The sequence below is a fragment of the Thamnophis sirtalis genome, unplaced genomic scaffold, assembly GCF_051295495.1.
Source record: "Thamnophis sirtalis isolate CommonGarterSnake01/CBP01778 unplaced genomic scaffold, rThaSir2_p1.2 scaffold_6, whole genome shotgun sequence".
Classification (NCBI taxonomy): Eukaryota; Metazoa; Chordata; class Lepidosauria; order Squamata; family Natricidae; genus Thamnophis; species Thamnophis sirtalis.
In genome coordinates this window covers 35,686,191-35,698,991 of record NW_028261386.1, presented here as the reverse complement: position 1 = coordinate 35,698,991, position 12,801 = coordinate 35,686,191, and the positions used below count along the sequence as shown (strand labels likewise).

The following is a 12,801-nucleotide window of genomic DNA, read 5'->3' as shown; positions in this document are numbered from 1 at the left end:
TGCAATGGAGTCATACCAAATGGCCAATGATTCACCTTCTTTTAATGTCCCTTTGCCTGTCCTCCAAGTTGCTTTATGCTGCAGAATTCATCTTTCAGCTTAATTGTCTGCTTCCTTTGAATAGCTATTAGTAGCAGCATACTTCAGTTAATGTGCAACCATTGTTATTTGAATGAGCAAATCATTTGGGAGCTCCAAAAGTGCCTTTTAGTTTTAGTGGTGCATATTCCAGGAAACATTAATTTACAAAAAAATTGATGCATGATGCTGAAGTATGAAGGGTGGGTTGAGGGATTCATTCAGTTGTTGTTGTTTTTGTCAAAAAATGACATTTTAAAAAGTCCACTGAATAAGTAATACAAGCAACAATAGACTTCACAAAATTATATAGTTGAATTAATTTCTTTATGCCTTCTGTTTGGGTTATTTATATTTCTAAATAAATTATAGGATCCTATCATTGCCTTTTGGGTCAGAAGTATTTTCCAGATTTATGACAGTTATTGTTAAGCACATCACAGGAAAGAGTGTAGAATTTTAAGTAGAAATGCTAGACATTCAAGCTATGTATATTACAATAACACTATTTTTAAAAAAAAGACAGAAGGAAGAGAAGCTTTGGAATCTCATTCACATACTAATTTTGTGTGAGGAAATTATGATATTCACTACATGACATCTAGACATTAGTGAGTGGATTTTTAAGTATTAAAATATATAGACCCTATCTTTCTATAACACAGAGTATACATAGCATCTCCCACCCAAGTGTAATGTTCAAAAGTACATAAATTAAACTCACTTTATATTATTATAAACTAAGAATAATTTTAAATGAAATGATATGTCAATTAAAAGAATATTAATTGCAGAAAAAATTCAATAGAAGCAGATAACAAGAAGGCACTACGCCTTTTTCTCCTTTGGCAGATATAGCTATATTGGGCCATGAGAGAGAGAGAGAAAAACAGAATTGAAAATCCATTATTGGGCAATAGACTTTTACGACTGACTACAATACCATCAAAGTTTGGATGCAAACTTTCCAGCTCTCCAGAACATTTTTTAAAGCTTAAGTGTTACAAAAGAAGGACATAAGGGAGGAAACCATTTACTAACAAATTTTGTGATTAATTTATGCTTAGTTTTCTGTGACAAAACAATGGGAAGTATTTTTGCTCTCAATTTTGAAAATTCAAAGGAATCCCACCATGTGGATGCCAAAACCAAGAAGATTGTGACTTCTCTGTATCTCTGTATCTATTTCTTGTGTGGCTGTTTGTATGTTCCAGATCCCTTCTAATGAAGGCTGTGGGACCAGAGATAGAGACCATTTCTCTGTCATGGCTACTGCTCTCTGGAACAACATCCCTCTAGAGATATAGATGGCTCTTTTCTCTTGGAGTTCTAAAAAGCACTCAAAATCTGGCTTTAGTTTCAGGCCTGGCATCAATGTGTTTGTGGCTCCCTAGTTTGATTTGATTTGTTATTGTTATGATTGTTTTAGTCCAGGGTGCTTGTGGTACTGTATGTTTTTAACTGCTTTTATCGGTTTGGTATTTGTTAGCAGCCCAGAGTCTATGAGAGTGGTGACTATAGTAAATTTAAATTTAGTGTATGCACATAGGTGTGGAGGGGGAGGAACTAGTAGCCTCTTTCTTTTCCTTTTCTTGTTGGATGAGAAGAAAGAGAAGTATAGAACAGAAATAATAGAGGAAAAATAAGGATACCAAAGATGGCTGCTTCTTGTTAGAATTGCTGTCACTTCTATCTGTTCACTTAATCCTTCTTTTCACTGGATGGGGTGAAAGACTGAACCCAATTAAAGCTGAGGAAGCTGTTCCTTTTCGTTCATCTACACCAAGGATTTGTAACTTAGTTCAGATTTTTGCAGGGTTTCTAGTGTCTTTCCCAGCACTACAGTTCTCAGGATTTCTCAGGAAGAAGATAGTGTATACTATTAAATCGGGATCTGGTAGTGCTGGTTGCTGTGAAAAAGAGAAGAAAAGGGTCTAGAAGAAGGAAAAGAGAAAAAGAAATGTATAAATAGGGAGGGGGAGAATCCCTGTTGCAAAATTGGTGTTGAAAAAAGTTCACTAGGGCAAAAATGCAGAAAAATGATTTGCAACTACCTGGTTACAAAAGTGAGGAAGGCTTTAGAGCTGGATCCAACAATTGTTTTCATTTTATTGTAATCATTTTCCTAGCAACTCAGAGTAGTACAAAAGGTACTCTTTACCACCTATTATAGATTATTATGGGTAATGATGACTGATCCTAGGTCACCTAGTGAAATTGATTGTTGACATGAGATTTAAATACGTTTATCCTTGGTCTTAACCCAATATGCTCGCTCCCACCTCACTTTCAGAAGTGATCTATCATCCACTTCACAATCCTGTGGGTGTTAGGGAAAAATTAAAAGTTGCATTCTCTTAAATGAGACCAAAGGACGCATTAAAAAAACATTCCTTTTTTTCCATTTAATTGTTTCGAGGAAAGTGCTCAGGGTGTAAGGGTTTTTTAAAAAGTCTAGGTGGCAGCTTTTTGCAATTAAAACCTTATTTCTTTGTAGGTAACCTGCATAAAAAGAGAAAGGCTTTGAGTGTGCAGTTGTGCCAACCATCTTGACATTTTTTATCCTCCTTGCAGATGACCTGAAAAGTGGTGGGGAATACAGTGAGAGGTTTTAAAAAATAATCTCTTCTTGTAAAGACAGAGGCTGCTGCTAACAATCAGTTGCTAAACTCCTGTTGATCAACACATGTTCTAATGTCACCCTGAAGTAATTGTTGTTATGATTTAATTTATTGATTAAACTTTTATGCTGCCCATCTTGCCAGAGGTAACCCTATGTGCTTTTAATGCTGTAAGCATAATATTTATATATTTAGGTGGATTTAATGCAATATCCTCCTCTATATTACTACAAAGTAGAAGCTAGAGGTAAGAAGTGTGGCCAGGGAAAGTGTTGACAGGGAAAGCAACTTTCAACACTAATATTTATTTCCCAATCTCTACATTTTATAGAATAGCACTGTCTTATTATTTTAATTGTGAAAGAGAATGTATTGACATAAAAACCCAATTATATTACAATTATAAGAGCTAGACATGGGAGAATGTCTAGTAGATTGTGACCAATAATGCTAGTTCATACAGTGGTATTCCTTATGGAAAAAATAAAGAACATTGTTAAATAGATTGTTAGCTGTATGTGACAAAGTCAGCCATATCTGCTAATATTTTCTTTGTAGATACAGTAAGTAAGTAGCTAGGACAGGGATAGGCAAAAGGTAAATTTGAATCTTCTGGTACATCACTATGTGATTGGTAATATAACACAAAGTTGGCCACTTCTGTCTAGAAGGTAGAAGGCCCCACCCAACAAAGTATCATTTATGCAACACTTTTAGCATCACCTATCTTTCAGGGCAAAGCTTGGAAAGGTAAAAGGAAAGAGAAGAGAATGACAAGCAGCAAAGTGAATGGCCTCAATTACAGCAGTGATGGGTGCACTGTTGGAAGACCTGAAGGACAGATTGGGGACAGGCTGTCATGGAGAAAGAAAAGTTCACTAAAAGTTGACACTAATTTAATGTACATAATTAGTCAATCAAATTTCAGGGCACCCACAGAATGTTTAATTCTTCTTTCCTTTGCAGGGTTAAATGTCACACTCCCTATCATTAGATGGGAAGTGGTGATGAGGGAAAAGAAAACCCAAACTCTGTAATACTTTATTGGTACTGAATAAAATTTTATTCTGAAGGAATTTCGAAATAATCTATACATGTTAGTCTGATTTTAAATTTGTCATCATAAAATAGAGAACTATTTTAGGAACATCAAATTGGTAACAGACACAAAATTAGGGATGCAGGAAACAGGAACTGGACGTTTTATCCCACTCACTCTACTAAATGAGGTTATAGAGTACAGACCAACAATAATGTAGAATTAATTGGTCCATATCCATTACTAATCAGGTTGAGTCTTAATCTGCAAGAAATATGTTCTTATTTTGCCTCTTCTTATTTTTAATCAATTATCTTATTTAAACATGTTTTAATGGACCAATCATAAGCAGAACACAAGCTCAATTTCCTGTGTTTATATACACAGTGTTGACTTTATTATTATTAAAAAAAGAATAGGCCTTGTCTTATGAAACCAAATTGTTATGGGAATAATAAATAATATTAGCTTAGCTATTTGGAACAATAAAACACAATTAACTGCCCATGATGGCGAGACCAGCTCTGTTTATGAAGGCATCCTGACTTTCAGATCACTTTCCAAACTTCAGTTGCTATAGCAACTTAAGAAAGCTTTCTAGAAAAAGAAACAACATCACTTCTGAACTTCACCCATTCTACTTCATTAAAGTATACCAGCTGTTTATATTTGTTTGGAGTTTTGAAAGCAACATGCATATAGTGTGTTACTCAAATCTTGTTTCTTTGTGGAAAAATAATTAAAGCCCCCAATAAATATCACTAATATATTAAATTATAATCTTTCTGAGAGCCAAAAAAGAAATCCTTTTCTATTTCCCATGTAGACCCTTCCTTTGTATTTTGACTGTATTGTTTTCTTACACACCATTTTTGCATGTCATCAAAAAGTGCATTTCAGCTCTCATACAACACTAGTGTGATGTTAATTGGCCTAGGACATAATAAAGAAAAAGATATATTTGTGCATTATTATTTTTTAAAAAAATATTTGTTTTAAAGGCTGATTTGCATACTGCTTTTAATCTTATATCTGAAAATGCCCTTTTCAGGCAAACTGTTGCATTGGCATACTTAATAATATAGGATAGCTGTTCCTGTGTGATTTTGAATAGAAAAACATGAATTTGACACTTTAGCTTTAAAGCATAATAAGTATTTCTCTTTTTAGCGAAATTAAAATTATATTTTTGTCATTGATTCCTAACCTAAAGTTGAGGAGCGATTTCTTGCATTTCCAGCCAATGGTGTTGATCCTGATGAGTTAATGCATTTGGAGAAAACTAGCTTAGGGAAACTTTCTGTTTACTTCTAAATATACTGCATATGAAGATCTTGTTTTACTGTAATTGATTTCCATTGACTTTGAGGTAAAACCCTTGAATTAGTGACATTTAATTATGAATACTTATACGTTTGTATTTTAAAATGTAACTGGGAAATAAATTCCTTCAATATTTCATTTAAAAATGGCTGGAAGAGAAATGATAGAGAACAATGGTTATTTAGTTGGTTATGACTCTTGAGCTACACAATTATTATTCTAAAATAAAATGGGAAATGGTCAGTTTTAAATAAGAGGATATGTCCAGATCAATAAAATTCTTAGTCAGCGTGGACAATACTTTCATTGATTTGTTGGATTTATAACCTGCCCTGTGCTAAAGGAGTTGAAGGCAGCATACATAGTATTTTCTCCTCCACTTTCTTCAGCAACCCAGTGACTGGCCTAAATTTGGCCAATGAGTTCCATGACCAAGGGTGAACTTGAAACTGGGTCTCCCTGATTTTAGCCCAACACTTTCTCACACTTTCTGGAGAATATCAAATTGTGAAAGGCTACCTTTGGTATTTGAAAGAGAAGGAAGGAAGGAAGGAAGGAAGGAAGGAAGGAAGGAAGGAAGGAAGGAAGGAGGGAGGGAGGGAGGAAAGGAAGACTTACCTATTGTTGAAACCACTGTGCCCACAAAATAGAAAGCTCCTGTGAAATCCCATCTTGGTCGAAGGGCATCTACCCTAATACCTGCAGCCATGGCTGCCTCATAGCTTCTTAAGAAGGCCTTCAGCTCAGGGACACTAATGTTGAAGATCTGGCTAAAGTTGTGAAGGGTCCCGTTCCAACGATGCTGTGCTTCTGCTTCAGATGGGCTCTCAATGGCTGAGAAGATGGTAGCTCCAACAGTCAGGTATGCCCCAATGAGTACTGCTAAAAGGACAAACCTACCATTGTCCTCATTGAAATGTGACATGCAGCAGCAGCCTTTAAGTCTCCTGATAGACATCATCCAAATTTCAGCACCACAGAGGTGATGCAAAATGACCAACACCTCATTGGGGGGACTGGCATGGAGATATTATCCAATTAAAGCACCCAATCGAGGGAAAAAGATCCTTATTTTGAAGGGTTTCCCTTCTGAGTCATGGGTATTGGCTTGTCATGCTTATGTCAATGCAGGCTTCCATTAACTTGATTTCCACTGAACTCTCCCACATCAGCCTAGGCATATCAATTTTCATAGAACTATTTCGGGAATTCTGTTGCCACTGAAGCCCGCTTCCAAGCATTGGCTGTGCCTTGTAAGGAATAGGTTTTTTCTTCCACCTCAGATAGTTGCACTTGGCCATGTTCTTTGTAGTCTAGCCTTTATCCCGATCAAAAACGTCCAAGTCTAGTTAAGAGAAGAAATAAACCAGTCAAAATTAGTATTTCTGATGTATGATACAGAGGGCCAATAGAATCTAGGATAGTCCTCCTCCTAAAGGATGCCAAATGTTCATTTCACCTCCCATCGTTTCCTTTTCAAGCTTGCCTCAGACTTTGCAATGAATCTCCTTCCGTTATGCATCACCAGCATGGCTCTTCTTTTCTGAGTCCTTTAAACTCTATGCAGGTAGCATTCTCATATATTGAATACACTTGGAACACTACAAAAGACAGCTGCATTCAACACATTTTATAAAGGAGAGCAAATGCTCAGCACATTTACTCAAATGTCACCACTTGACAAACACACAGAAAATGGAAAAAGCTGGTTGGATAAATCAACTTAAGTTAAGCTTTATACAACCAGCTTTTCCCATTTTTTCTGTATGTTTCAACTAGATGAGTATTGATCAGCTTCATGATTGAGGAAAACCTGAATCAACAAGACAACACCCATGTAACTTCATTTAGATCTCCACTGAATAAACTCTTTCTAATCACTTCCAATTGATATTTGTTCCATACAAGATTTGGAAGTTTGGGATAATCAAGACTGCATTTGTTTGTGCTGCATATTACTTTTCCCCTCCCCAGTAAAGTTATTCATGTCTCTCGTAAATCTGAATTAAAATGAGAAAACAGTGCCCTTCCATATTCAACCACTACTGGATATGCAGTTTAGCATGAAGATAGCAGAAAGCAGGCTAAGATGAGAAGGCGAAACGGACCCGCTTCTCTAATTCATCAAGACAGATATCTCCCCCCCACTCCCCGGCAGCCCGCCCAGCATAGCCTTTCCCATATTAGTTCATTCCTTGTAGATGACAATATAGGGGGGGGGGGGGAAGCAAACGAAGCAAATAAAATGTAGTTTGCCAAAGCATATTCTTCAGTGGCTTTTTTTTTTTTTTACCTTTCTTTAGATTCAGGTGAAGTTACCTTCTTGGGACTCTTCTTTCAACCTCCGCTTGAGTAGCTCTGATTTTTGCCATTTGCTCGCAAAGTCCCGGCCACCCACGCCAAGCCTCACAACCCCAACCTGGTTTCCCTTGAATCTAATCATAAGCCAACACACACCATGTCCTTTTATTCACAGCAGTTCGGAGTCCTCCTGTGACATGCAGTTGTAAGTCTCAAACGTGAATGACGGCTGGGGTGGGTGGGTGGGTGGGAGGATCGCCTCCTTTTCTCGCACGGCTGGGTCGCGGTGATGGGAGAACAGCTGGGAAAGGAAGTGCGGCTGTTCAGCACCACGGATAGTGCACTGCAGCTCCGCGTGCGCCCGCGACTCCTCGCTCTGTCCCCGCCTATAGTTGAGCTTCGAGGGCTGGGCGGGAGCTGGGGCCGCTCCAGCTCGCGAGTTGTTCAATAACCAACTCCGCCTTTTCTTTGCCTTCTCGGCATTTCTGTTGATTGCGGAACATACAGCGGGAGCGCTCAACTCGAAACGGGAGGAGGTGGAGATGTATTTCTGCCTTGCCCATTAGTCGGGAAAGGTGTACGTGGTGGCTGCCGCCGGTTTTGATCGGCAGGTATTTTCGATAACTCTCCCTTTTCCGGGGTTGCGAAGTGGGCGAGAGGCCGATGCATTGCTGAATGGTATCCAAAACCGCAGGGGAAAGACCAACCACAAACACTCGATTCTGAAAGAGGAGTCGTCTTTTCAGAGCCTGCAAAACGGGACCAAGGTTCGCCACTTTTCTTTCCAACGAAAGTCTAGGAGACTTTTCAAATATTTTTCTGTCACTTTACTTCTGTGGGGTTTTGGTTTTTTTCTCTCTTGATTTAAAGAAATGTGCCTCACAGAGATGCTTGGGTTATGAGTGTCTAAAATTTGTTTTGAAAAAAGTCTATTTCGTTCTCTATATCAACATGTAATACAGGTTCTTACAGAGATCATGGTTGGAAATGGAAAATCTGCTTATGTCCATGTTTCAGGGCTCTGGCTGGAACTCAGCTGGACAACCTAATATATGCAGATATGGGGAACAAAACTCCCATCCTCCTCATGGACATGAGGAAGTGATAAGAGTTGCAACTTGCACCTAGAGGACACCATGTTAGCGAATGGTTTTGGCATTGTTTACTTGGCTGACTTGTGTCTTTGAGTCAATGTTGATTCCTGGCTGAAGGAAGCCCCACTGTTTGTTGTGTACAATAATAATATTGTTCAAGAGATTTGTACTTTGAAAGAACAACAATGGAAAAGACGTAATCTGGGCATGTTGGTCTTCAGTTCTTAAATGTCTTTCTCAGTCTGTTTAAGATGTACAAAAGCAATTAATAAGCCAAGACATATCAAAGATTTATATCAAAGCTGGGAAGTATAGGTCATTTTCTTTCTCTTCATTTTATTCTTAGACTCCTACAAGGTTGGGTACTTAAGTAAATAGCAACAGGAGCATAGTTAAAAGGACATAATATAGTGTAGCCATGATTTGGACTGAGATTAATCAAGGTTTAATTTAAGATATAATCATTATGCTACATTGGTCTATATGGCAGAAATGCTACCCATGAAGTTTGGATTACAAGGTTCAAAGTCCATATACTTAGCCATGGCAGCTGATGAAATAGGCCATTTCCCATAAACCAATTTCTTCTGTGCTTCAAGTTGGATCTTCTCACGTACCATCTGGCTTCTCTTTGGCAGACTAGACATTTCCTAAGTAGAAAGAGTACTTAGTGGATATAAAAACAACAACAATCTAGAAGTGTTGTGAAAAGTTGCTTTTGTGCTTCAACAATGGGATAAGAAAAGATACTATTTCTGTAAAGTGTCTACTTGTCCCCACCATTGTTTAAAAATAAAAATAATATCACACAGGAGTCAAGAACAGGCAGTGCTAACATGCCTGGGCAACTCCAAAGCAAGCAATCCAAATTGTATTTCCTTCCCACAAGGATCTCCTAGAGAAATAAGCAGCAGAGATCAGGAGGTACAATAGGCAATGGAAGGCACAATATTGTGGGAATTACACGGATCTTCATGTGAGCTCACACAGTTTTTAATGAAACAAAATTCTCCTTCCCTGTTGAATGACAATGATTTTAAAATGAATTTCAATAAGAAACTGTGTGGAAGCAGCCTTGACCTCTAGATTATAGGAAATCCTGGTCAACATGCCAGTCATGAGACAGCATCTCACTGACCCACATTTTCATGTTTTGAATTGATTGCCTGAATCAATTCTTCCTCTTACTATTCTAAGAATGGGAAGATGAATCTTTTGGGATCAAATCAAAACTACTCTGAAGCCTTCTGGATGTTTTGGACTATAACTCTTACCATTCCCAGTCATTTTGACTAAAAGTTAGGGCTATGTGATATAATACAATACAACAGAATCAGAGTTAATGTTTAATGACTTTACATGATCTCCTTTACAATGAAGGACAAGACAAGATAAAACTTAACACAACATTGTCTATTTTGTCCTGTGCTGTTTTTCTATTTGCAGGAACATTTCCCCATAAGTAAAGATTCTTAAAAATTAATCCTCTAGCCAGCAATCTGTAACAAGACCATCTATTTCAGCTTTCTGCAACCAAGCTGGCTGAACATTATGGAGCTGAAATCTAACACGTCCAGAGGGTGTTAGATTGGGGAGGATGATCTATTCTTTTCCCTCATCCTGATGTATGCATAAACCGATATGCCCTTCCTTGATTATAGTTCAGAAAATAAATCCAAAGGTAGGCTTGTTCTTATCATAGGGTGAGTAACTGTGTAAACAAGCTTTGGCTAATCAAATGTTATAAGAGGTTTCCTCTGGCCACTTGGATAAATGAGGTTATAGAGTACAGACCAACAATAATGTAGAATTAACTGGCCATATCCGTTACTAATCAGGTTGAGTCTTAATCTGCAAGAAATATGTTCTTATTTTGCCTCTTCTTGACTATTTTTAATCAATCATTTAAACATGTTTTAATGAAGGGCCAATCATAAGCAGAACAGAAGCTCAATTTCCTGTGTTTATATACACAGTGTTGACTTTATTATTATTAAAAAAAGAATAGGCCTTGTCTTATGAAACCAATTTTTTATGGGAATAATAAATATTAGTTTAGCTATTTGGAACAATGTACGTGGAGAGAAAGGGGAGAGGAGAGAGGGAGGGGGAGGGAGGGAGAGAGGGGGGGGGAGAGGGAGAGGGAGAGAGAGAGAGAGAGAGAGAGAATATGGAAATGCATTCATCAAATCTTTAATTAAATCACCAAGGTAGATCAAATCTCAGAATGTATTTCTTTAAAAAAATGCAAATTTCCAATTGCCATTTTTTAAACTGATGCATTAACACCATTGATAGGTGGAGTTTTCAAGAAGCCATATTTCAAAGTCTGACAGATGAGTTTAGAGCAAAGGCTTATTAGACTAGGATTAGACAGATTTCAAGCTTGCAAGGATATATCTTATTTTCCACCACACTTCCCAGACTACTCGCTTGAGTTTCATTCAGAGCTTACAGATAAGTCGTGGTTTCTTGAAATATGGATTCCTGAATAAATCAAAGTTGACTAGTTCATACAACATGCTGAGTGGCTTAAACTATGGTTGCATTGTAGAACCTGGAATGACTGGTTTATACAACATGTTATGTCAAAACTGAACAAACTTCATTTTGACTTAACATGTAGAATGAGGTATCCTTGGACAACTTTCAGCATTCTCCTATGAAACTCATTCCCAGTATTCATTGTTCCCTTTCTTTTTTCAGATGATTCTTAATATGGAATCTATAAGCTTTTATGGGGAAGATCTCTGCAGTATCCATTTGTCCGATATTGACCTCCCTTGAAATTAATTAATATTTACAGACAATAAAGCTATAAATATCATCTCTCCTAGTCTCGGTTATATTAGTTTCCCAAATAAGCATCCATCATCTGTCCCAATGCAAACAGTGATTATTTCACTTGTGCTAAGTCATAACATGGCTTGTTTAGATTTGGCTTAGTGGCTGTATTTTTATGACATGCTTAACTGAGTCACTTAAAGCCCAGCAAGTTAGGCAAAACCATTACCCTGATATTTAAATTCTGACAAATGGAGATTAACTTGTTATTTCCCTCAATATATGTTCTATCATTAAATAAGACAGATACAAATGAAACACCAATAACACCATGATTTATTAATATATATTGCAGTTTTCAGGAAATTGTGGCATTTATCTTACATTGCCAATATTTACCTGTGAGTGTCAACATATATTATATTTCAATAGTTTAACGTTAAAATAAACTTTAGATTACATTATCTATGATTTGCCAAAGAAACATTGCTCCCAGAGTGAATGGATTGTCATTAAATTATGTGTTCTACTTTTTGCCTCTATCAAAGGACTCCTGCAGTGAAAATATGAATATGCTGATGGGCTCCTTAGGAAGACACTGAGTTATGATGTCCCCTCCCATTTATTACTTACAGCACTGAGGAGCTGACTTCCATGGTTCTAGCCTAGACTGGAGCAGTAAGATGTTCCTTGACCAAGAACTGCTCTTAGATTCTCAGGCAGTAGCTCCAACCAGAAATGCTTTTGTCCAGCATCCCAACTGCATTCTTTCCTGTGCATTGCACCCAGATTGCTAGGACATGCTTGTGAAGGAATGTAGGATACTGTCTTCCTTTGGGAAAAGCAGCTGCAGCCAGGTAGAAATGCTTCCCATCCCTACTTCCTCAAGCCTCGGCTCAGCAAAGCTCCCTCAATTCCTGCTGTTTCCTAAACGACTGTAAACCCTGAGAATAAAATCCATTCATTTCTAGTGTCCTCACAATAAACTGTGGTGCTGAGCATGCCAAAGTGTGTGTATAGAAGAAAAGAAGAAGAGAGCAAGCAGACAAGGATTTTGGAAGTGGTGTCTGGGAATTTATGTGGTGTCTGGGAACTATTACAGGAGAACAAGTGAGCTGCTGACAGTTAATTATCAGAAGTACAAGCTGCAGCAAGCTGCCCATTGTGGTGTGATTCCTACCTGGAGCCTCACTTAGAGCTTGGCCTGGAGCTTGGTAGCAACCAGAAGAACAGCAACCAAGCTGAGGCAACACCTAATTCGAGCCAGCACAATAACTTGGGGGTGGGGTGGGGGGAGGAAAAGGTTGTATGCCACTTTACAGAGTTAGAAATTTTTTATTGTTTTAAGGTAGTATTGAAGCTGTATTTATGTCACTCATCAACTTGCAAGGGTCTCAAAGGGTGGAGCTAATCCAAAACTATTGCCTATTGTTGATGAAGGTGTGTGCCACAATAAAACATTGTGTGTACTTACTGTATCTTCTAGGTCAGTGATGGTGAGCCTTTTTCTTACGGCATGCCAAAATTGTGTTCCCAACTTCTGATTGGCCTGTTTTTCATC

The 12,801-nt window shown here is 37.8% G+C and overlaps 1 protein-coding gene and 1 long non-coding RNA gene across 2 annotated transcripts in view; one reads left to right on the top strand and one right to left on the bottom strand.

The window, feature by feature from the left end:
* Positions 1-7,469, bottom strand: part of KCNK12 (potassium two pore domain channel subfamily K member 12) — a 47,064-nt gene extending 39,595 nt beyond the window's left edge. Inside the window, exons 1-2 of the mRNA XM_014057279.2 lie at positions 7,355-7,469; positions 5,680-6,406 (exon numbers count right to left, since the gene is read on the bottom strand). Of these exons, the coding sequence (XP_013912754.1) occupies positions 5,680-6,022 (343 nt within the window). The 5' untranslated portion in view covers positions 6,023-6,406; positions 7,355-7,469. The remainder of the gene's footprint in view (positions 1-5,679; positions 6,407-7,354) is intronic.
* A 370-nt stretch (positions 7,470-7,839) lies between these two features.
* Positions 7,840-12,801, top strand: part of LOC106541749 (uncharacterized) — a 45,815-nt gene continuing 40,853 nt past the window's right edge. The window contains exon 1 of the long non-coding RNA XR_015696921.1: positions 7,840-8,129. This is a non-coding gene — a long non-coding RNA (uncharacterized LOC106541749). The remainder of the gene's footprint in view (positions 8,130-12,801) is intronic.